The sequence below is a fragment of the Bacillus rossius genome, chromosome 1, assembly GCF_032445375.1.
Source record: "Bacillus rossius redtenbacheri isolate Brsri chromosome 1, Brsri_v3, whole genome shotgun sequence".
Lineage (NCBI taxonomy): Eukaryota > Metazoa > Arthropoda > Insecta > Phasmatodea > Bacillidae > Bacillus > Bacillus rossius.
This window is the reverse complement of record NC_086330.1, coordinates 151,825,020-151,851,281: the sequence shown is the minus strand read 5'-3', so window position 1 is coordinate 151,851,281 and position 26,262 is coordinate 151,825,020. Positions and strand designations below refer to the sequence as shown.

Sequence of the window (26,262 nt, the reverse complement as noted above, 5' to 3'; positions counted from 1 at the left end):
GAGAAAGCCGCGTTCACTCATTTTTGTCCAATTCAACTAGACATTTAACTTTTTTGTTCAGTATTTGTTTAAATTATTATCAAGTGCTTTGCTAACAGGACTTACAAGCATACAATTTTTTTCCTTGCGTAGTAATTATATATTTTTGTAGTGCGTGCGCAGACACAGTGTAAATATCATGTCGTATCTGTCGAATACGAGTGGGGTGCCCCCGACGGGACTACACCTTGGTAGCCCTCATGCTGCCCCCTGCAGCGTGCCTCTTCCTGGTGCCCTGTTCTCCGTCCCTCCCCCGCCAATGCCGCCCGCGAGCCCCGTGCTGTGGTGGGCGGAAGGCAGGGCTGGTGCACGAACGACCCAGGGGAACGCCCCGCCGGAGCAAGCTGTCTGCGACGAGCAGTGGCTCGGTGGTTGGCTGGCACAACGACGGAAGCCGGCGTCCCTGGCCCGCCCACGACCTCCGGCCATGAAGGTGAGTTGTACAGTCGGTTCGCTATTAAATGTCTTTTGAAAGCAATGAAGGTACACCTTATGTATTCTTGTCATAAATAAAATTAAACATTTCCACTGGTCTGGTACATATGTCTAGTCATTATCACAGGATAACATTAATTTTGTTAGGGACATAAGTACAAATGAGAGTAATTTTTACAAAAATTCTTACTCTAATAGACATAATACTGAAAACAAACTTCTTAAAGGTGAGATAGTAAAAATAAAATTATGTATTTATTATTTATTAAAATTTATAAAATGTATATATTTATTTAGCTTACAGCCGAATTGGCACCATCTAATCAGTGTTAAATAGTGTAGGTGTAGGTGTTAACACACATGTTCATTGCCATGGCAGTGTGTGTCAAAGTTTCACACTCTTGTGGCGGTTCTGAGGTTTGGGATCATTGTTATTTATGCCATCATGTTTCCCTTGAATAATTAATTTTTAAATTAATATTATTCAATTAATAGTCCTATTTTCAGGCCATTAGTGTTTTAGGGAGTTGAAGTTATATCCTAATGGCTAAACATAGTAAAATAGTCTGTGGTGTGGATTTTCAGATTTTTGAAGCCAGCAAAAGCTTTAAGACATCGTTGAAACTTGCAAATGAACTACAGCAACTATATGACAATATGGAATTGCATTGCACCACTATGTCTTGTGAAGAGTGGGCAGGAAAATGGGAAGAAATTGAGAAAACACAGGTTTGTATAGTATATTTTGATGACTATAAAAGCCAAGGGTTGCACATATTGGCCAACATTGCCATGATAGAAAAGAATATGTTTATAAGTTGCAACACGCGGTTCTTTGTGTGTACAACATGGCTCTTATGTAGTAATACATGTTTTTTTAAGAATGTTGACCCATTGTGATCTTAAAGCTCTTACCCAGCATTTTTTTTTTTTAGTAATACACCTCCATTTGCATAATGTGTACAATTTTTTTTCTTCCAAATCTTAATATTCATATCACATGATAATCAAATATAATCTGACAGTTTGTTTTAAGAGTACAAGCATTAGAACACGTAACACTAATAGAAATGTACCAATATAATATTACAGTGGTGCTGCTTATATGCAGATTCTGGCATCAGGGTATGATGTTCATGATAGGGTGTTTTCACACCTGAATAATATTCCTTTGTGTCAAAAACACTTATTATTACATTATTGTAACCTCAGAATTATTGTAACCGTTTGGAATCTGTAATTTTATGGGAGTTAATCTCCAATTATTTTCAGTGTACCTTGCTTGACCTAACAACCATAACTAGAGATGTTATTTTTCAGGAAAATATTGTTGAGAAAATTTTCCTGTACTTTACCAGAAAATTTTTCAATGAATTACACTTGTACAGAGACAAATATTTTATCAAAGGTTTTATATAAATACAGCCAAATAATAAATAAGTGAGCCAGTGCATACTCCACGTTTTTATACCTACATACAGTTTAACTTCAAAATTTTTTACCTATACTTTAATAAAATGGAAAATTTAAAACTTTACAAGTGATATTTAAAGTTTGTAACCGAGGACCAATACTAAGCACATTTACAGACTACAGCATAGAAAGATTGTTCTATTATCGTAGTGTAGCAACTTTCTTTAATGATGTTAATTAGTGGTGCACCGATGCGGATACCATTTAATTGTAATCTGCGATTATGGGTACTTTCCGATTAATCATAATCTGCGATTATCTTAACGATTACTTTGCCGATTATATACGTCCCGACGTAATTAAGTAGGTTTTTACAGTGTAATATTTTGTTACACATTTTAGGACGAAATACAGTAATATTTGTATATATTACAAAATTCAATTAACTCCGTCAGATCTTGATTACAGATATTTCGTTAAGTTTAATAAATCTCATTGCCTCAAACAATAAAAAATACATTTTTCCTGCACATTTATGTACGTTTCGTCTTTTTTTGTACTGTCTTTTGTTTAGTGGCCTTGTACATTACCTATAGCCAGAGACGTAAAATAGATGGCACACGATCAAAATACCACAAGCAGTTGCAGTGGATTCTATGACAATCAATCTTTTCGATTCGTAGTAGTGGTTCAAAATCGCAGTCCCGATACCTTCTAGAGTTTATCACTGCGTTTTACCAACTCGTTATGGGCGTCTTTGGAAACATAATCCGTTGTTGTGTTAATTGTATGTGACGTGAAAGGGGAAAAAGTATTTATAATTTTATATATTCAGTCAACATAAATAAAATCACATGTTCTAGAATTGGTTTTGTGTCATTTTTATATAATTATAGTGAGATGGCGAGTAGGGAGAAAAAAAGTGAAGTGTGGAAAAATTTTTCTATAAACTCGAGTGAACAAAATAAAGCAACATGTTTACATTGTTAAACGGTAATTTTTCGTGGTGTTGGTGGTAGTGGACTGACCAATCAGCAGGGATATACTACTATTAACCTATGGAACCACATCAAGCAAATTCATCCTGATAAATTAGTGGAGAAGTGTGCTAATGTAACTACAGATGATTGTGATACAGATGGGGTTCCAAGAAAAGTAATGAAATTGGCTCAAACAAAAATAACAGACATCATGGAAAAGAAAATACTGTATGATGTGAATGACCCAAGGGCATTAGAACTGACACAGTTTATAGCTGAAATGATTTGTGAAGATATGCAACCTTATTTGATAGTCGATAATAATGCTAGTTTTCCGCAACAAAAACTTACCCATTGTAAATTACAATTATTAGACTGTAGTTCAAGTTGTTTACAATAACAAATATAAATAGAAGTTAATTTAATTTACACTTTGCAATGACTTAATAGTGTATTTTATTTATTTTTATACTGTTATTATAACTGTGTTCTCAATTTTACCTAATCTTGTTATTAAATTCACATGGGAATAAAAATTTTTGTGTGCATTATTACACATAAAAAATTTTTTTCATTATAATCGGTAACTGAATCGGTATCTGCCGATTATTGCTCTCATAATCAGTAATCAAATCAGTAATCGGTAAAGTCTTATCGGTGCACCACTAATGTTAATGTATGTTGGTATTTGGAACAAGGAAACAAATATTTTTTGAAAAGTATGTAGTTATTATTTTCCAGAATATTTTCCGAAAAATTATTTTACACTCACATTTCTAACTATAACCTAACATTCTTTGATAACTTTAGCGTGTCTTGTAAATTGTACGATTTTTTTGAGCTTGGCAGCTGTGTACGTGATTGTTACGATGGTTGCAGTTTACGTGCGAACACTGTCAACACCTGTCAGGTATTGTTCTCAGTGGCACGCGATGAGGCAAAGAATGAGTGTCTGAAGAAGGAGAAAAAAGTCAGTTGCAGAGATTTCCTGTGGCTGTACAATACAGCTGTTCTTATTTGCCTCAACAAACAATTTTAATTTTTTTATTCCCTTTGTAGAGTACCGGGTGATATTTATACTGCCGTAGTCACAATTGTACAATGTTTAGTGGCATTTAGTGTTGTAAAATGTACCAACTATTGGTTTTGTTTTCAGAAGGAAGTAAATAATTGTCTGGCCAAGATTACTAATCCAGATGTTATCAGAAGTTTGAAGTTAGCTCTTTTGAAACGCAAAAAGAAACGTATTTCTCAGAAAAATGAAAGAGCTTGTTTCAAAAAGGAGAAAATTAAGTCCGTAGACAAGATACGACAGCTACACAAAAAAATTGATACCTGGTTGGAAGATATGCAGGAATCAGTTGAACGTTCCAAGAGGGTTAGTTTTATATCTTGAGTAATCTGTTTATGTTATAGTTAGATTGTGCATGAGTATGCTTTGCAACAAAATGTTGTTATTTATTTATTTATTTATTTATTAATTTGATTTGTTACATGCCACACCAACAGCACAAGGCTCCAACGGTGGGCACACATGTAAGACAAGTAAAAAAAACAAATACAGTAACAGAACAAAAATAAGAACAAAACAATAAATTATAAGAACAACAAATAGGACAAAAACAAAGACAAGACAACATAACATACAATATCCTTATGAGTGTTTAACTTCTAAAAATTACTTAAAATAACAAAAATGTTTCATGAGAGTAATAAATGTATAAGTACAGAACATATAATATTATGTAGATAAATACAGTTAGTATTCTTAGATTAATATATCTGGTATTAAATAATTTAGGTAATAACATTAAAGCATAAAGATAATTAATCTTTGGATGCCGAAAAAATAATTTTTTTAACAAGTTTTTACTCTCTGGTAGGTTGTAAGTGATTAACATACATATTAAAATTGTTAACAAGTCTATATATAATTATATAATATAATTTGTATTTAAAAGTGTGCACAAAAAAGGTGGGTTACGGCTATTAAAAGAAGGAATTTTAATGCCAGTAACATCAAATATATGAGGACATATAAGATTACCATAATAACAATAGAAGACAAAAATGGCATCTAAGATCTTTCTTCTAGTTAATGAACCAAGGAGGGAATTTAAATCTATGTTATTGATGGTATTTAAGTTTTTGTTAATATAGTCAGATACTTTAGATTGAATCCTGTCAAGCTTTTCAATATCAGTGTTATTGATGCTATTCCATATAATAGAACCATATTCAAGTTTTGATCTTATTAGAGCTGTATAGAGGGAGAGAATAGAGTCAATATTGGAGGTGTTAAAGGTGATAAATTTAATTAGACCAAGTATTTTGTTAGATACCGAGATAATGTTTTCAATGTGAAGATGAAAACATAGTTTTTGATCCAGTAAAATTCCTAGGTCTTTGACATGTTGAGATTTTTTAATAGGTGAGTTATCAAGTTTGTATTCATATTGCAACGGGTAGGTTTTTCTAGAGAAGGTAATGATAGCAGTTTTTTCCATGTTTAGATTGACCAAATTATTTGTGCACCAATTTGCAATTTCTGTAATATCACATTGTAGTAGATAGCTGTCATGATATGAAGAGATTTTTCTATATATCTTTAAGTCATCAGCAAAAAGAGTGCCAACTGAGTTCTTTAATCCAGATATTATATCATCAATGTAGATATTGAAAAGTAAAGGAGATAGTGTGCCACCTTGAGGGATGCCTGAAGGAGTTGGGTGGAGATCTGAATTTATATTCTGTACTGAAACATAAAAGTTTCTGTTATTTAAATAGCTTGTTAACCATGATAAATATTTATCACTTAGCCCAATTTTGGAACATTTGCTTACTAGTATTTGATGATTAACAGTGTCAAAAGCTTTAGCTAAATCAAAGTAACAAACATCTACTTGACCACGTGTGATGACTTCTGAATAAATAGGATTATGAAAGGAGACTAAGTTTGTCATGGTTGTTTTACCTGTTCTGAACCCATGCTGTGAATCAGACAATCTATTATTTACGTTAAACGCTAAGTGTTTGAATATTTTGTCAAAAATTTTGGCAAATCCATTTAACAGGGATATAGGCCTATAATTTGAAACAATAGAAGTTTTGCCCTTTTTGTGTACAGGAATAACCTTGGAAATTTTCCATTTATCAGAGTAGATGCTATTTAGAATACTGAAATTATATATATGCTGTAAGAGAGGAGCAAGGATTAAAGAGCAACCTTTGATAATAAAATTTGGTATGTTATCAGGTCCTGTGGACAATGTAGATTTTATGGTTTTTATACTCCATAGGACTAGACTAATTGAGATATTAGACATAGGAATATTGTATGAACAACAAGGAGATATGTTTTGGTTATTTGTGTTATTTGTAGTAACATAGACACTTGAAAAATATTCAGCAAAGGAATTCGCAATTAAATAATTATTATCCGTAATTGAGTTATTAATTTTAATTGAAGGATGCTGACTAAAACCTTTTCTCATTATTTTAACATAATTCCAAATTTTTTAGGGTTTTGCTTAATTTTATTGTTAATATTACAAAGCCAGTTTGTTTTATCCCTACACATAAGTGATTTAGTTTCCTTGCGGTAATCTGAGAATAATAAATAGTAAAAAGGATTCAGATTTCGTTTATATAATTTATGATAGTGCGATTTCTTCTTAAGAGATTTTATTAGTTGGTTGGAATACCATAGGGGATATTTTGTAGCCTTTTTAATAGTAGTAGGTACTATAATTCTATAAGATCATTCATTGTACACGTTAAGTAATCAACCATGGTATTTATATTTTTAGAATTGTATAAAATTGACCAGTCATGGTCCCTAAGAGCAATAAAAAGGCCGAGATAGTCACCCATCTTATAGTTTTTATATGAAGACGATGTATTATCGTTTATTGACATATCATCAAATTGGAAGTTTATCTCTAATGCAGGATGAAAGCTATCTTCTTCTTGAACTAGTGGTTCCAGAGCTTTGCTAACCAGACATGATTTAATATTAGTGAGACATAGGTCCAAGAGTTGGGCCGAAGGTTGAGTTTGTTTAAGCTGAATTAAACCACTTGCTGATACAAAGTTGATTAATGATCTGGCTTTCGACTTAATATTTGAATGAACTATATTTTGGGTATGCAATTGAGGCCAGTCAATGCCTGGAACATTAAAATCACCAATTATTAATAAAGAGACATCAGAATTCACAAACTTATCTTCAAGGGCTTCAAAGTATGAAGTGTAAGCTGAAGGAGTTGTTTGAGGGGGAATATAAATATTCCCAATGATTAAAGGTTTATCATGTGTTTTTATATTTATCCAGACAGCTTCTATTCCGGGATAGTCATATTCATGCGTAGATGTTACATTTTTTAATTTATGTTTATTAACAGCAGTTAGGACACCACCACCTCTACTCTTCAAAGTTAGTACAGGGTCCCTATCAAATCTGTAAATAAGGTAATTATTGTTGAAATAATTAGAATTCAGACTATTATCGGTGAACCAAGTTTCAGTTAGACATACTAAATCATTATCACTACGTGAGATGTTTTCAAAAAATTCAATTGCTTTGGTTCTCAAGCCTCTTACATTCTGATAAAATAAAATAAACTCCTCATTTCTAAGTTTCACACTGAACTAGTGAGAAGCCCCTCCAGGCGCTAAGGCAGAAGTAGGAGCAGATGTAGGCTTAGAAATAGCAATAGTTGCGATGTTGCAGGTAGAGGTGTTTAGTTCCTCGGTAGTGGATGAGTTGCTCAAGATTTGTTCTGGGTGTAATTTACCATAGAAGGGGCTTATTAGGCAGCCGCTGGGCCAAATTACAATGTTATTAATTCGACTGAAGTCCTCTTCTAAAACCTGAACATGGAAGGATGCATATGAATAGAGTAGTGCAGATTTTTAATCCGGCATTCTGTGCTTTGCCATATTCTGTAATTTGGCGCCATTCAGGCTTTTACAGGTGTATTTGGGCGTTACCTAGTTGATTGATGCAATGTGATATCAGAGATTTTATCTAAAAATTTACCCTCATGTTTTTTTTTGCCATACAACTGTTATTACAACTGTTTTAATTATCATTGTAATGTATTAATTTTTCTTTAGTTTTCCCATTTGAACTATGTTGATGTTCTATAATTCTGCGAAATCACTACCATGGCACCGCTGTGGTCTTGAACATGTGGTATTACCCTTCACTGTATTATAAGAATAGAGTAGTATCTTGGGTAGAGAGTAGATGTGGCTAGAGATGTTAAGCTACTCCATTTAATGCTAAGATAGGTTACTGGTCAAGTGTGTAGGCAAAAGATTAAAGATTAATTAATCTGGTGGATGTAGTGATCCATATTTCTTAGTTAAGGCTCTGTCTCGGATGCCATGTTAATTTTTATTTTTTTTTCATCATTACAATTTTTAAGGGCTATTTCTAAAATTTTAACTTTATATCTCCCTTGCATTTGTTGTTCTGCTACAGTACGTTCAACAGATATCCACTTAGTGTAATATCATGGGTATAAAAAGGAGTTCAAGACTTTGCAATTATTATTACTTGCTGGATTTTTACACCGATGATATTTCTCTAAGTGAATATCTATTGAAAATATTTGTGGTAGACTAAAAAATGCAAGGGAGTTATGGAGTTAAAATTTTATAAATATGTAGCCATTTAATACAATTATTGACAAATGAAAAAATCATCATGGCGTGTGAGACGGAGCCTTAAAGCCCTTGTTTGTGACATTAATTTTATTTTATATCCTATGTTAAGTAAAGTTCTCACTAGGCCAGGGATGGGGTCGTATGGAATGAGTGACAGGTGATGTTGGTGCTGTTGATCAGGAGGAGAGCCTGAAAGTGGAGGCGGACCAGGTGCTGTCGGAAGTGACGCGCAAGAAGGCAGAGGCCCGCCGCCAGCTGGCGCTGCTGTCGTCGCTGTCGAAGCTGCGGCAGCTGAGGGCCAGGACGTGGGCCACTCGCGGGGAGAGAGTGTCCGCAGAGGCCGGAGTCCAGTTCGACAAAGTCATAGGTAGTGTTTACGGTCGGCAATCAACCCAGTGTTCGCACTCAGAGCAATTATCAGTAATTATTTATTCACTGGAATACCATTACAATTTACCTACTAAATATTGAAATTACATTATTTAAAATTTTGCTTAATGTAAAACATTTTATAGGGAGCTAAAAAATAAATACTCTATCCACCCAAATACTAGACAAGGATTTTTTTCCAAGCTTAGAGCATCAAATTTTTTAATGTTTCTTGCTTTGGGTATCATGATGAGATTCACAGTGCTGATAAATATTGTTTCTTATCCAAAGTATTAATGTGATGAAGTATGAAAGTAAAGTTTTAAAAGTCAATATTACCAGGCTTCTGTTCAAATGATTTTATTTCGTTTTCTGTACAACTTTTGCAATTTTGTTGATACAAATAATTGTCATTCATACAAAAATATTTTTTATCGAATTCCCATATCACATGACTGAAAAATAATTTATTCCTGATTGACTAGGAAAATGTTGGCCTTGTCTTGCAGTTTAGTAAATGTGGTAATTTTAAGTGAGACATTGTTGAAAGTGAGGTACTTTATAAAAAGTATCCATTGTGCATATTGAATGAATTAATGAAATTATCAGGCTTAGACACCTTATTTACACTAAGACCATGTGCATATTTATATACAAAATAGTATTTTTTTTTTAATTCACAGCTGTTTTTTATAGTGTGTATTATATTACAAGTGATGGCCTTGTAACTAGGTGTCCTCATCTACGTGTATTTAATGTATTATTACTGTCGTTTTAATTCAGAGGAGGGATGAATATAGTTTTTTTCCACAATATATTATTTTTTGGGCTTGTCCATTTATTTTTAGCAGCTTTGACTATTTAACATAAGCATTTATTGTGGAAAAGAAAATTAACACTTTCAAGACTAGCTTCTCATACACTGTTTAATGGGCCTGACTGGCGTTTTTTACACTTTTTCACATTTTTTTAGTAAAATAAGTTTTTCTCCTGCATAAACGATTTATATATGGTTAGAAAGTTTGAAATTTGTTCTTGTTAGCTATATATCACTTTAAAAATTTTTAGTACTACCTTTTGTACAATAAGTGAAAATAATCAACTAAACTAGACACACACACAACAAATAGAATAACAGTTATTACAAAATTATATTTACACAATTATTTACATTTGTATGGAAATAAAAAAAAAAACACTGTCCTTCCCCACAATACTCACACCACTCTATCCTTCTCCTTTCATGTTCCGTCCTTAATATATTTCATATCTCCGGAGAGTATGTTCCTTTCCAATTATAAATATTTTATACCATAATAAAGTACGTAAGTTTGACATGTCATTTAGGTATTACTCCTTTGTGAAACTAGTTACTGCTTGTGTTTGCAGTTTTTAAAATTTGACACAAATATTCCACATACACACCAAAGACAACATTACGGAGACAAACTGCTTATTACTATAATATGGAAAAAAAATATAAAATATAATACCTATTATATATAACAAATATTATCTGTATTTTTTAGACATCTGCGAATTGTGATTTTTCAGTTCGAATCGAATTCGAATCGAATTTCAAAAAAATTCACGAGTTTCGAATTTTTTTCGAATCGAATTTGGGAATATTTATTAAAATAACATAGATCATTAAAAAATTTTAACATACCACCTTTGAAAAACTTGTCACATAATTCACAGTTTAAATCAAGTAACTAAAATTAAAGTGAGACTATTTTGAAGAAGCACAACCAGATTCTCAAAAATTAAAAAAAAAAGAAAAAATTAAAAATTATATGTTTATAGCACTAACATAAATCACTTCACAAATTATTTCAAATTGTCATGGAGAAAGGTGAGTTCATCGACATGGTACGGCAACAACAATTCTCTGCGGCTGGTAACTATGTTGCCCAGGGGCGCAACAACAGAGGCAAGGGTATTTTGCCCCCCCCTCTGAAACCTTGAAATGGGGGCAAACGGGGCAAAGAAAGTGCTGTGTAATCAATTTTTAGATAATAAAACTGCTTAAATAGCACCATTTTCCACCTTGAAATACAAATTTTCCCGGGGGAGGACCCCCGGGCCCCCCGCTTCAATAGGGGGGATCGATGATTCTTTATAAAAAGGTATATTGCCCCCCTGTTGCCCCCCACTGATGTTGCCTGCTGTAGAGAAAACTATCTAACTTGCCACCTTATTTAGCATGTTTGACTTTCAAAGATAAAAATATTAATAAAAATATCACAGCATAAGGAAGTGGTAAATAAGAAAAATAAACAAATTTACCGTTTTTATTGCGTAAGCATCGCACATTTTATTCTAAACTCAAGTTTATAATTAGGGGTGAGACAGTGGGTTCACTCTTAGCTGATTTTTTAAATAAACAAACACCGTCGTATCACTGCGCCGCGTCAGCAAGTGATAGGCTGAAGACATCTTGCGCGCCAAGCACTAGTTGCAACACAGAAACTTCAGTACAGTCGGTGCTAATAAAATAACGGAGTAGTAATAACAGGAAGCACCGTAGCACTTTGTTCAGCGTAGGTGGTTCATTTGCGATTTGCGAAGAAAAAACTATGCACTTTACGCCTAATAGCCGTCTTCACAAAATCATGACAAGTTTTGATAACAGGATACTCAAGTTTTCTTTTCTTCCCGGTAGTTGTTAATGTCCCAGTGTCCTGTAATTCTTTCCTTGCACGAAGCCCACTGCTCTTCGAAACACTCGTAAATTCCGCAGTTAAACTCGCGTTATCGTTCACACGACAATCCGGATATTTGTCTGAAAATGTTTTGAAAACATTTAACACAATAGTTTTCTGTGCACTTTTCAAAGGCTTTCCCGTTCTGTGCTTTACAAAACCTTGTCCGGCGTCAGCCATAACAAACCGTGCGCGCGCGAATCCGAAATACAACTGTTGGGCCGGGCATCAACTGTACACCGTACACACGGCGTCTGCTAACATAATTGTAAGTAAATACTTGCTGACACATTAAACTGTATTGGATATTAATGGTGAAACACTATAATGCTATATAATAATTGTTATAAAAAAGGCAGTGTAAAAATTCTTACAAATGGTACGTAACCAAGGGACTATTTCTTGCGCACGAATAATGTGCGCGGCGGCCGGCAGCCAATGAAAATGTTTGTTTACAAGAGGCATTGTGAAAGCAAGCTAAATAATTTAAATTAATGAGTGATGCGATGAAACCATTTTATTCAACGTAAAAATAAAAAAGAAACCCGTACTAAGAACGTAATTTGTAACTATACGCATAACGATCGTGCTGGTTAACTCGGTTATTGACATAGCGCGCGCGTGCATGCAGTCTGCGAGATATCAATATCGATCTCCGACGTGAGAGCGCTCTATACAGGAATACAGGAACCAACACAACCAAACAGGCGCTGTTTACGTTTTTATAAGCGGTATAGAGAGACTCCCGAGATGTTAAAGATGAAGTTTTTAACTTTTAAAAACGTCTTTAAAACACGATTTACACATCAGATTACAATGCAATAGGATTAATTAAGTTAGTAAGCAGTTTTATCAGAACGAATGGCGTAAACTGCGTAAAGCAATAGGCGCGTTGTAAACAACGGGAATTCATTGCATTACATCAAATGAGGTTAAAACGGGACAGAAATAAAATGATTCAAATAACATGAAAATGTAAATAACGGTAACGTAAATAAGAGGTTTCGATGTATAATTTTTTGTAAGTGGAAGATGTAATCGTCCATTTACATTTCTTTTAAAAATGGGGGAGGGGGATGTCTTATATTATAGTGTATCCGAAACAGATTTTGCAAGTCGAATTATTGTAAAATGAATTCGATTCGAATTTACGAATCGAATATCAAAAAATTCGAACTGGAATTCGGAAATTTCGAATATTCGCAGAACCCTAGTATTTTTACAAAATGTGAATCATTCATGTAAAATTCACACGTGTGTGGTAATCTATAAAACACTGAGGAAAGCACAGTCCAACTCCACAGTCCTCACACCAGAACCTGGATTCCCTCCTTTTTATTTTGCCAGTCTCCTTCAAACCCCGATCAGAGCAAACTTTACAGTATCGGGTTGCATTGGCTTTGTTTGCAGTAGCGGGGACATATGTAGCAAAATGGCGAGCAACAGTTCTGCAACATTCAGAGATGGTGGTTTTGGGCGTGGTTCAGTCAATCTTCCTCCCATTTCAGCTAACTTCAGCGCAACTGCTTTGACGAAGCTCTTCAAACTTTTTTTTGTGTGAGTCCTTTCCTTGAAAATTATGTAGCCATTGATGACAGCCATGGTAAACATGTGGAAAAAGAGTTTTTTCCACCATTTTATAATCTTGCGTTGGAATGGGTAGTAACTATATAGTTGGTCAGCCCTGTCCACACCAACTTTGTTCAAGTTGTAATCAATGATAATGTCTGGTTTCACTACTTGTATTGGTCCACCTCTAGCTCTCACTTGTACCGAAGACGACGATGCTGCATGCTTCGTCAACATCGAATAGACATCTCTTGCTGACTTCCATTTGCAGGCAAGCAAGTGTGCCTTTCGTCGGAATAGAATTTCACCTTTTTTCAATTTTTTTGTTTTGAAAACAGATGGAAGTCCTCTTCTGTTTTTCATCACTGTACTGACTCCCAGTGTTTTTTTACCCCACAAAAATTTCAAAAGTGATGGACTCGTGTAGAAACGGTCCATGAAGATGCAGGGCCACTTGCCAAAATAATTTTTACACAGCCTTTCAAATATAGCCTGTATACTATTGTCCTTGTTACCAAGAGCTCCTGTGTAAATCTCACAATTGAGAACGTAACCTGTAGCAGCATCACACAGTATAAACAATTTTATGCCATACTTGTTTGGCTTATTCTTCATGTAGATCCGAAACCCCACCCGACCTCGAAACGGACAAATACCTTCATCTACAGTAAGATTAGCATAGGGTTTGAAACTCAGTGTGCATTTGTCTACAAAAAAATCAAAAAAAGGTCAAACTTTATAAATGAGATCGTGACCTTCTTCACCGCGCTTGACATAGTAATAATTGTTGTTCAGATGCAGCATGTAAAGAATGCCCTTGAATCTATCACGAGAGAGCAGTTTTCTCGAAAATCGTGTTGCAAGAAATGCATCTGTTGTCCAATAATCATTTATGTCTGGCAGTTTCAAAATACACATGTGTAACACAATTGCAAAGAACTTATATATGTCGCACAATTTCACTGTCAACCATCTGTGCCACATTGATTTTTTTTTCAATTTTCCTTGACGTTTCATTTTAGCAATCCGAGAAGCTGCGTACCGGTTAGTTTCGTTCCTAATATTTTTCATCACGCCAGTATAAAAAAAAATAGAAAAACACTCAAATTCAGTACAGTTGTCATCCAGGGATATGGCAACGGAAGAAGACAACTGAAAAATCGGTTGGTCTGGTTTCTGAGATTCAGATTCTGACCACTCACTGTCATCAGTTTTTGAAGTAGATGGTGTATTTTTTAGCCGTTTTCGTGAACACTGCACTTGTATTTCATCTGAAATGCAAGAAAAGCATTTACTAATATCGGAAAAAATATAAATAATATGCTGACATGTAAAATTAAGATTTACGAACGTGCAACATCGGCCTAGGTTGATTTGCGTGTAATTTCAAATATACTTCAATACAGTACCACTATTGAATGAAAAGAGAAAAGGAAGCTTTACGAAACGTAATAAAGGCATAGGCTGTAATATATACAACAACTCTATATAATTTTCAAACTAATTTTAGTATAGAATCTACCTTTGTTGAATGAAAAAAAAAAATTCTATGAATGCAAGTATGAAATACATTTCAATACAGTGCTTTTGAAATTTCTCGAATAACAGTAAATAAAATAGTTTCGAAAATGTTTATCTGAAATAATATTATAGATGACTATAATGCAAGCACTAGCGAGTAGGAGCTGTAATAAACCAAGAACGACAGAAAATGCAGGGATAATCAAAGGAATTATTTTTACGCTGGCTGAAAAGATAAATACCTGTGTCACTGCTGGATTCATTTTCTCTTGGTATATATGATGCGTCGGCATCGCTGTTATCTATATCTTAACCAGAATCATCAACAAATGTATCTACAGTTTCCCGTGGAACATCCATATCATAATTCAGCGAAAGAAATACGTTTACTTATCACATGCCACAAACAAATACGGCACTGCGCAATCTAATGTTGAACGAAAGACTAGCAGTCAGCAACTGATGCATCGATGTACAAGAATAACGATACAAGCCTCCTGAGTCAACGAATCTGTAAACTAGAGCCACAAACGGACTCGTAAAGAACTAAAATGAGACCCAGAATAGTCGGCACTCGTGCAAGATGTGAGATAACGTAATTAAAAAAACAGAAATATGGTGCTCGTATAGTATACGAGTGCCGACTGACAGTTTGAAGTACTCTGCTCGTAACACGTACGAGTGTCGTCTTGAAAGTGTTAAGAGCATTTTGCCCTATTAAAATAATAAAAATAGTCTTAGAACATCTAGCAAAGGTAGTTGCAGATTATAATAATTAATAAACATTTCTGTATATACCTTTTGATGGAACAAAAAACATTTGTTCTTATATTTCATTTGTAATGTTCTATATATAAAAAAGTTATTATGGAACTTTCTTTGTTTTTAGCTAATGGTTTACAGAAACCAAGAAGCACAAGATATTTGAATTCAAATAAATAATAACTTTGCCTTGAGTACAAGAAAATACAGTAAGAATGTGTTTCTATAAAAAAAATGCTTAGAATTTAGTTTTAGGGCTAACAACACTGTACACATTATGTGTACTGACAAAGTTATTAATCTGAATTACAGTAGAACCCTGTTATAATGTTTTTCAAGGGGGGAAAAGAAAAAAACATTATAAGCAGGAAACACTAATTTAGCTCTCGATAGTATTTTAAATGTTTACTGATGGACTCATTAAGCTAAGTAAATTAATTTCACGTTAAAAGGAATATATCCCAATATGAATTCCTATATTTTTAATCTACTTGTTAAACTCTGTACATTCACAAAAAAAAACTACATCATATTTGTGAAACAATTTAATTTTAGTTTATAGCACTTAGTATGAAATTTAATACTGAAATAATATTTTTGCCAAACATCATATATAAAAAAATGGAAAAGAAAACACAAAATCCCTTGACATTTGAATGTTCACTCATTACAGTTATTATTTAATTATAAAATCATCTATTTTTGTCTGTTTCCTACTGGCTAGTGCTACTTTTCCCAAGTAGTCCTCTATTTTCCACATGGAGCACATCACACTCTCAGGTACGTTACTCTGAGCTCCCACAAAGTTCCTCAATACAGTTGCAGCTTGATATGCTTCAGCAGTTGTTGGTACAGCTGCATATGGTTCAGGTTCTTCATCTTCACTGTCTTCTTCAGCATTTGAGGCACAAATGTCTTCAACAGTTTGAGTTTCACAGGAAAGAACATCATCATCCACTTTGGCAAATTCTTCGTATGTAGATTTAAAATTAAGAGCACTCTGCAGAATTGCCCACTCATTGGCTGTAGGAGTGTGAAGCTCCTCTTCAGAAAGGCTTACCTCCGAGTTGACAGAAGATTTGGAAAACCCAGCCTTTCTGAAACAGTTAGCAATCGTAGCTTGCTGAACTGAATCCCATGAAGCCGCCAACATATGCATTGTTTCCAGTAAATTGAGTTTCTGGATTGGCTTTTCCATTTGAACGTACCGCAGTACTTTTCGACAAAGCCGCTTCCTGAAGCCACACTTGAACACATTAATGATGCCTTGATCCAGTGGTTGAAGACAAGATGTGGTGTTTGCAGGCAAAAACTCAACTTTAATGTTTCTTAACACCATATCTGTAGGATGTGCAGCACAGTGATCTATAAAAAGCAAGATTTTTCTGTTTTTCACACCCATTTTAGCATCGAGGAACTGTACATACTCTTGGAAAATCTTGCATGTCATCCAGGAATTTTTACTGCTGCTGTATCTGCATGGCAGTGATCGAACATTCTTAAAACATCTCGGCTTGGATGGTTTGCCAATAACTAATGGAGGCAGCTTCTCTGTTCCATCCATATTTGCCCCTAAAAGAACAGTCACCCTCTCTTTGCTTCGCTTACCACCACTGCAATTCTCACCTTTGAAAGAAAATGTTTTGTCAGGTAACATATTATAAAACAAACCACATTCGTCCAAATTGAAGATGTTCTTTTGGTCATACTGTTCCAGCATGCTAGGCAATACCTTTGTCTTCCACTCATCAATTCTTCCTTCATCAACACTTGCCGACTCTCCACAAATAGCACGATACACTATCCCAGTCCGATTCTTGAAACAATCTATCCACCCATTTGTAGCTTTGAAGTAATCAAAACCTAACCTCAAAGCTATTTCTTCAGCCTTCTCGCGCAGCATACTGCCACTGATGGGTACACTCGATGCTCGAACTTGTTTAAACCAAGCCAACAGTTTTTCATCAACTTCATTGTGCTTCCCGTTCCTTATTTTCTTTGTCTTAGTAGATGCAGTACCAAAGTTCTTTAAGATTTTTTCGCGATTTGCGACGATGGCATTCAGAGTGGAAACGCCTATGTTCAGTTCCTTTGCCACTTCAACACGTGTTTTTTGTGGATTCCTGTCGATAATTGAAATAAATTCAGCTTTATCGGCAATAGAAAATGCTTTACGTTTTTTTTTTGCTACATCGCGGAAAGTATTTTAAACTACAATATTGTAAAACTACGTAAGAACATGCTTCATAAAACAGAATAATAAGCAACGGAAATATTTACTATTTGGTATTGTTTCCCTAGGTGAATATGCCAATAGACACGACACTGCAAATTTGAGTGTATGGTACTATTCGATATATCGAATGCTACAGTGCACAGGGTTAGTTAATAAGGCCAGTGCTCACTGGAAGCGCCAGTGTTCTGGCACACTTCCATTTTGTTTATGCACACTAACCTATTTGAACAATCTATGGTATAACGACTGTAAACAAAAACGTAATTATTGTGTGTTGATATTACTTAATTTACGCGTTTAACTTAATTGGTTGAATAATGGTTGGAATAGTTACATTTATAAAACCGTTTGCGCCACATACTGGATTCAGAAAACAAACATTATAAGCGGGAACAGCATAATTCGTGAAATATTATAAAAGGGAAATAAATACATTGCTCTTATGGGGAAATAGTCGGGACTTAAAAAATATGGCATTATAAGTGGGAAAACATTATACGCGGGATCATTATAACCGGGTTTCACTGTACATTGTTTTCGTACAAGTGTATGTAGTGTGAATTCATTACTCTACGACGACAATATTTCAAATTACAAGAGAAAATCTGTGCCGATATCACCCATTGTAATACAAGGGAATTTGAATTTTGCGGGCGTTCTTCAGGCCAAGCCGCTAGGATCTCTGCAGTCGCGTGTCGTCAGCATTCACCATGTAAAAATACACGAGTTTACTGTATTGTTCTACCAAAAATTAGATTACATTCATTCCTTTTAAAAAAATAAATATGTCTTATAAAGTTATAAATTGCCTTAGTAACAGTAATTCACTTAAAATTATTTTTCTGTATTTCTACAGCAAGGTAATAATGCTGTGTATTCTTAAATTGTTACTTATGAAAGTCGTGTACCATGTTACTTACCCGCTGACATCACAACATTTCCAGCAAAGAAAAATTTATAATTTTGATTACAGAAAGTCAGGGAAATTTTATTACAGACCCCCAGGTCAAATTGCTATCTGACCAATTTGATTTTGTTTTTGCATGGTTTCCTAAAATCACTCGATTCAAACGCTTGAATGATTCCTTGCCTTAGGCCATGGCTGATATCTTCCCACATATCCCTCAACTGTTTCATTGAGTGTTATTGCTGGATTCACAATAGCGAACTGGGTGATGTGTAATGGATGCAAAACGAATAAAATTTTCCAACCAGTCATGTGTGACTCCTGTAACACTAGCATGAAAAAATTTGCAAGCACAACAGACTTAGCTGTTAGAAATATACTCAATTGCCTTCATATCTAGGGCATAATGTTACTGAAATGAGGTTCAGTAATTTCATTTTGAATGATGCATATATATATTATTACTGTAATAATTGGGTTTAGAATTTTTCAAAATAAGTAAAATTGCACTGTCTACATAAGATTCATAGAAAAAAGTCCCCATTTCACTTTACCACCCCTTAAAGCATATTTTGGTATTTCCTGATGAAATTTTGCACAAGTGCCATTTAAAATAATAATTGTATAGAAATTAAGAAGCCGGCGCGTGGGTTTGCCTGCAGACAGCCTGCGCAAGCTGTGGGACGACCAGCTGGAGGTGTACGGCGTGGAGGAGAGGGGGCTCAGGCTGATGCTGGAAGGCGTTGTGGAGGAGAGGAACAGGAAGCAGGAGCGGCGGGAGAGGGAGATCATCCACCAGTGGGAACGGCTGCTCTTTGGCGACTCGAGGCGCCCGCGGGAGCCCGACCATGCCCACGACTTTTTCTCTGTGGCGGAGAGGGATTTGGAAGCTTTCGTCCACATAAGGTAAGAAACATGCTCATCCTCGAGTGTATTCATGGGTATGCTGCACTGGGTTAGCTATATGAACTAATTTTAATTTTGGCTTCAAATACCGTGCTTTATTGCATAATTGTTCTACATTAATACTAAAATCAATTTGAAAAGTAGGGGTGCAATTTTTATGCGAAAAAAGCATTTTTGTTAAAGTTATTCTTAAAATCAAAAAATATTCATGGATAGTACATTTATTTTCAAAGTATAGTATACAAAGCACGTCAATAATTTTAATTCATAAGTCATTCAATAAAAACATTGTTCAACTTAAAATAGAAAAATGAAAACTGTGAACTGGAACTAACACGTAACTATCGTCGTCGTACACACCACAAAAAGAGTGCTGGTACCAAATGTAGTTAACTCTGCATTAGACAAAGTGCATGTGTTGCATGCAATCGGCATGCTATCAATATCTATGTTCGACTACGTGCACACGCTGTATAAGTACCTTAATATAAACAAAGATGAATGATGCCAACTAGTGCTGGCTACATGTTTATACAGTCAAACCTCATTAATACGAATCCGCTTAGTACGAAATTCCCGTTTATGCGAAGTACTTTCACAGTCCCAGAAAATAAGGTATGCTTTCCTATGTTATTCAGTACTTTTAATACGAAATACGGTTAATATGAATTACGAAGTTGTTTTGATCCCTCAAGTAGCTGTTAACGTGTATAAGTAAACAGTTAATACGAATTTCACAGCCGAAGTCTAAAGTAAATCACGTATTCATAACCGTCATGTAAACAAACGTGTCTCCAAAGTTAGATGTATGTATACTACAGCACAAAATGGTCGAAAAACAAGATGAAAAGTTCAACTCTAGTGGCGATGTTAGTAACTAAACTAGAAAAGATGCCATGTTGTAAACGGAAAACGAAAAGGAAAGTACTCTGTACCTTATTAATAGAGCCACGATTATATGGTAATGCGCGATAAAATGAAATAACACCGAAAACCGCTTGAAAACACGAAATAAAACGAAATTGTGCGAAATCCGCGATATGTCACGAAAGTTCGTCTATTCTGATTATTTACGTTTTTTTTTTTTCATTCTGTAAGGACAATTCACTATCTTCAGCACAATCAAATATTTCTTACAGTTACTAGCAGCCATATATATTATATGCGACTGTGCTTCATTATAGATTTTAAAATGAAGTCTCGGAATTAACGTAATATTTTCTTTAAACGGTAATCTAGTGTACCATAATAATTTAAGATGTTGATAACTATGATACAATGGCCGCCGTTCACTTTCTGTAAATACAAAAATAACAAACGTCCAAAATATGTTTTTCTAAGATTACGTTTTTAATCATTAAAATAAAGTACGTAGGCTACGAAAATAAAACTAACCCTGCTTAACGTAACGATTGTAAATAATAAATAGTACATGTTTATGTCGGTATTAATTTTCACGTACGTATGTTGGTATTCGGTATGCGTTTGTATTCGCATCTATTCTCCATTGTTTTGATCTTTCCAGCACGGCAAGTTTTTGCGTATTGAGAGGTTAAATTCTTCCTATGTGATTAAAATTTTTTTGATAATGCCTAAAACTAAGGTTTCTGCCAGTGACCGATCGAAAGAATTTTCCAGCGAAGGATTTTATATCAGTGATAAAATTTTAATGTGCAAATTCTGTAACTGCAGGCTAGACTACGAGAGACGCGATACGTTTGTGAAACATGTCGCGAGTGAGAAACATAAGCGTTTGAGGCAAAACTCATCTGTTAAACGACATCCTTGTCTAAGAGTCTTTAATGCCATTAATTTGCTGTTCAACCCAAGAAATGTGAGTAGGGTTAGCATAGAAGATGCAAACCTACAGAAGTCTCTTCATAACTTGCCTTCTGTTTCCCATATTCCCATTGATACATTCATACATGGCTATGTTGCTTTCAAAAAAATAATTGAGGATGAACTTTCATTGCCAGAAACAAGCCAAATTGATGTTGCAAAGGTACTTTGCTCCCTTAAAGGGGACTACAGTGAATTTGATCAAGCCAGTTTAAGGGCAATCTGGTTCCCAACATCAAATGTTGATGCAGAACGTTCATTTTCCAGGTACTCACTGGTAGTTAGTGACAGAAGACAATGATGATAGCATTTCAATAAAACCGTCTTAATAGTAATTTTGGAAGTGCTTCATTGTGTAATTTTGTAGTGTATGTGATTGTAATTAAGTCGTGAAATTTTTAGTAGTTATTTAAAAGTTTGAATTTATGAATTTGCAAATTAACTTAATTATCTATGAATTTGCAAATGAACTTAATTGTAATTAGATCATGAGGTTTTAGTGATTATTAATATTTGTTTTAATAAATTTGCATGTCGTACAGAAAAGCAAGAAAATTTTGCCGTGGGTATTTTGAGCAAAAAAATAAAACCATATAACACCGAAATCTTTATTTCTTTACACCGAAATTTGTCTTAAAATAACACCACAAAATCTTGACTCTACTTATTAATCTTAGTCGTCGGAAGTGTACATACGTAGAAGTTTAAACAATCTATGGAAAAAAGTTCTGATATTTTCCATTGTTCACGCACGTGTGTCCTAACCTCAATTTTGAGTGTGATTTGTTTTGTAATATGACTGCGAAACGTACACACAACGACCTTACATTGAAAGTTAAAATTATCGAGGAAGTAGACAATGGAGAGAGAACGAAAAATGAAATTGCGAGAGAATTTAACATCCAGCAATTGTCGTTGTCGACAATACTAAAAAATCGTGAAAAGTTTGAATCAGCTTTTGCGAGTTCGTGCAAATTATCAACAAGAAAAAGAATGCGAGGCCCAAAACATCAAGAAATAGAAGTATCCTTGTTGCAGTGGTTTGAAGAAATGCGTGCAGCAAACTTGCTTATTTCTGGACCTATGATTCAAAACAAGGCAGACTACCTAGCATTGAAGTTAGGAATTTCAGACTTCAAGTTCAGCAATGGTTGGCTACAACAGTTTAAGGATTGCAACAATCTTGTTGGCAAAACTATGTGTGGGGAGTCGGCAGCAGTAGATAGGACCAAAGTTAAAGATTGGATACAGACTGCTCAACCAATACTTGATCAGTAGGCCTACTGTCCTTTGATAAGCTTTGTAATGTAGTAAACAATGCCTATAAGAAAAAAATAGTGCAAACCAGAATTGATGCTTTTTTAAACCAAATGTTTGAATAGAAAATGTGTCATGATTTCAAGTTTATTGAAGTTTGTATTATGATTTATTCTGTAAGTGTTTCATTGTGTTTGTTTTCTTCAGTGTTTACAAATTGTTATGTATGTAGTGAAGCCAGCTTATACTACCAATAGTGTACGTATATAATTTTCTTTATGGTTGTAAATACAGTCAAACCTCTATCTATCGTTTTTCAGGGGACCAACAAAAAAATTCAGTAGATGCAGACATTTAATAGATGTGGACTTCACTCTAAGAATTTTTAAAAAATAATATTTCAACCCAAAATTAGTGTCAGAAATATATCAGTTACTTGTCATTAAAGTTAAATCAGTTGAAAAATAAATAAAAATGGAAGTATTTTACTTAATTCAATTTACACTTGCAAAAAAAAAACATACGCACAATAAATCTACATGGAAATTAAAGTCTGAAATATGTTTACTCATGTCATCAAATGTAGAGCTGTACTGAAGAAGCCGATTTTGCCAATATTTAGTTGAATCGGCATTTCTGCCGACTACCGATACGCTTGTTAATTTTCAGCCGAAATTACTGAAAAACGAGAGAGACTGCCATAACCTAAAAATCCACGAGTACCCTTTTCACTTTTCGTAGTAGTACTGCATTCTTTCATATTGCATTATTTCTTCGCAACATGTGCCAAACGTACATATAAAAATTTAACATCCTTTTTTTCAATAATGTTCTTTATTTTTAATATGTCATAAATAAATACATTACCGTCACGGTAAATATACATCTCGGTTGTTGTGGTGGCTATCGTGCTTCTGTAGTAATTATGGTATCGACAAAGAATCTTTAGTTCTTTTTATGGTAATTATCTTAGGATAACAATTGGGTTTGTACTGTAGTTATGGTACATCATCCATATTTCTTCGTAAGTTGTTGTTCATTTGTCTTTTCCTCAAATTTACGTTCTCCATTACTTGGCTGCAGATTTAAGGTGATTTTTACTACTGTATACTATCGTTACTGTTTTTATGACGGTTTCTTTCTAAGAAATGGTTATTTCTGCAAAATATTTATGGTTAAACGATCATCTATTATAATTTATAGTGATGGGACCACATATTTTGTACGATCAATGCGGACAAAACGATAATTCAAACATCGGTACAAGCGGACTTTTTTAACCTTAGTTGTATGGCAATTTTGCCGGGACCGTAGAAAGTATACGATAAACACGGACAATCGATACATGCGAGTTCGATTAGAGGTTTGACTGTATAGGCATTTAAAGTTCAATCAATTTTTTTTGGTCGTGATATCCCAATAGTTTGGTTAATACAAACCCTCGTTATTACAAAGTGCTAAAATTAGGGTCCCTTCAGGTTTGACTGTAAGCAGTACACAGTCGGGCCAAAGATAAACAGATAAAGGTTGTAACATTTACAGATCAGACAAATTCGTACTTCTGTTAATTAAATAAGTAAGCTGTAATATCCAAATTACTATTAGATTTGAACTACATTGTTTTATACGGAAATACTACCTACACGGAGCGCTTGGAATTGACAGCAGGACCAAAAATATCATGCGAAATTTATGCGATAAAACATGGTAGTAGATATTTCATTTTTTCTTTTTTATAACAATCATTTATTTCAATGTTCAGACATCTTAACTATTCCATGATACGCACTGAACATGGATGAAACACCTAGTATTACTTAAATTAATTATAGTTATAAATTTTCTTTCCTTATTTCCACCAGTTTTTATTGTACTCCTTACTTTTCTTGGTACTGCAAGTATCACGTATGGAGTAATATATGCTCAAAGAACTGCTGATTGTTTCTAAAAATTATTACCATTAAATTGTCATTGTGTGTGTTCACAGAAAACAATGGGACAAGTTCGTAGCACCATCCGCGGCACCCATGTCATCCACCATACCTGTAGGCTGGGTTCTCCCAGTGGGGCCCTCATCACACCAGTGGGCTCAGTTACTGCAGAAAGACAACAAAAATGTTATGAATTAACCCAAGCTTTAATCATTCTAATCTAATGCTTGCTTATTTGTATTTTTGAATTCACATCTTTGTCAACTGCTACATTCCCTTTGTATTTCTTCAATAAAGGCAATTTTGAAACTGCTTAATTGAGGTTTGTTGTGAGTTTCATTTGATAGTGATGATTCTCTTATTGGGAACGTGTTTTTTTTTGTTTATTCAGTTTCCAATGAATTAGAAGTGAGCAATGGTGTCACTGATAAAAGTGGGCACGATGGCAATGAGAAATTGACCGCTAAAGCGGGGAACCAGTCAGCTTGCTCGAAAGGAGCAGACTCATGGCTCGAGAACACTTGGTTCAGGCTTGGACAGACTGGTGATGAAAGAGCTGTAGTGTTTTGAGCAGGTGCGGGAAGTGGGATTGACCTAACGTGCTGCATCGGCAGATCCAATGGGTTTCCTGCTAAGTTCAGCAATCTGCAGATCATTTCAGTTACATGTGCACAGCAACATCAAATTTTTTTGCTCGACTCAAATGCAGCATGAAATATTGCTTACTCACAGCATGAAACTCTTGTTGAACTGAACGGGGTGTTTTCCTATGCTGTGATGCATGTCTGTGGATGGAATAGTTTTTATTTGGTACTGCCATTTGTAAAATCAATACCTCAAAGGAACTGTTTTTTTCTTCTGTATAGGAACATATACAGTAGAATCTCGTTATAGCGAGCACGGTGATAGCGAGAACACGGCTGTAACGAGGTATTTTTGAGGAATTTACGGCGTGATCGCTTGAAGCGCACTTTGGTTATTTGTCTGCTTTATCTCCACCCCTCTCGCTCGCTACTAGACATCTTGCCGTTGACGCCTGTCACATTCTTCAGCCTTGCAGTCGCCACCTAAGTGCGTGGCTTTAAAAATAGAATCCCGTCCCTTCTTTCTTTTATCAAACTTCCGTTAGTTATCTGTGCCTGCGACTTCAGTGTCACAGCATCACTGGCTGGCTTCAAGGCCAAGGTATGCTCGAGTCGAATAAACCAAGCCTTTGAATATACATATACTTGTACGCATTTCTTATTATTTAGAAAATAGACAAAATCTATTTTTTCCCGCAATTAAACATAAGAATGTGCACTTTTTTTTAAAATATAAATGCTCTTAATTAATTTGTTGCGACATTTTCATTAACGAATAATATTGTTTATAACTATGTTAGGCCAAGAAAGTCAGAGCCGTCTTTATAATTGTTGCTAATTGATCGCGTTAATAATACACAAATATTTATAAACTTGTTTGGAATTATATCAGTCGTGACACGTTTACAAACACGTTACGTAATTTATTTTACTATCTGACAAATAGGCACTACCGTATTTATTTCTGAATCGCTAGGACAGTTTTCTTGTAACTTTTGTTTCGGTCAGTTGTTGGGGTATCTGTCCGGGAAAGGGGTGGTGATGGTTTGATTTTAATCCCAAATTTATTTTCTAAAAAGTTGACAGGTTTCTTTAAATGAAAAAAGTATAGTTTTCCAGCGACTATTTCGTTTGAG

At 34.6% G+C, this 26,262-nt stretch overlaps 1 protein-coding gene across 1 annotated transcript; it reads left to right on the top strand.

Annotated features, from left to right (window-relative positions):
- Positions 1–175: 175 nt before the first annotated feature.
- Positions 176–24,859, top strand: LOC134546295 (programmed cell death protein 7-like). The gene is made up of 6 exons (XM_063389015.1): positions 176–472; positions 1,060–1,203; positions 4,024–4,245; positions 8,721–8,907; positions 19,272–19,515; positions 24,599–24,859. Exons 1-6 carry the CDS (start codon positions 179–181, stop codon positions 24,738–24,740), a joined length of 1,233 nt encoding a protein of 410 aa, XP_063245085.1. The 5' UTR covers positions 176–178; the 3' UTR covers positions 24,741–24,859.
- The last annotated feature ends 1,403 nt before the right edge of the window (positions 24,860–26,262 follow it).

What these genes read in the sequence shown, in the direction of transcription:
- LOC134546295 (XM_063389015.1), top strand. Translation starts at nt 179, where the DNA reads ATGTCGTATCTGTCGAATACGAGTGGGGTGCCCCCGACGGGACTACAC. An exon ending in CACGACCTCCGGCCATGAAG is followed by an intron (nt 473 to 1,059) that starts GTGAGTTGTACA and finishes GTGGATTTTCAG; the next exon opens with ATTTTTGAAGCCAGCAAAAG. An exon ending in AAGAAATTGAGAAAACACAG is followed by an intron (nt 1,204 to 4,023) that starts GTTTGTATAGTA and finishes TTTTGTTTTCAG; the next exon opens with AAGGAAGTAAATAATTGTCT.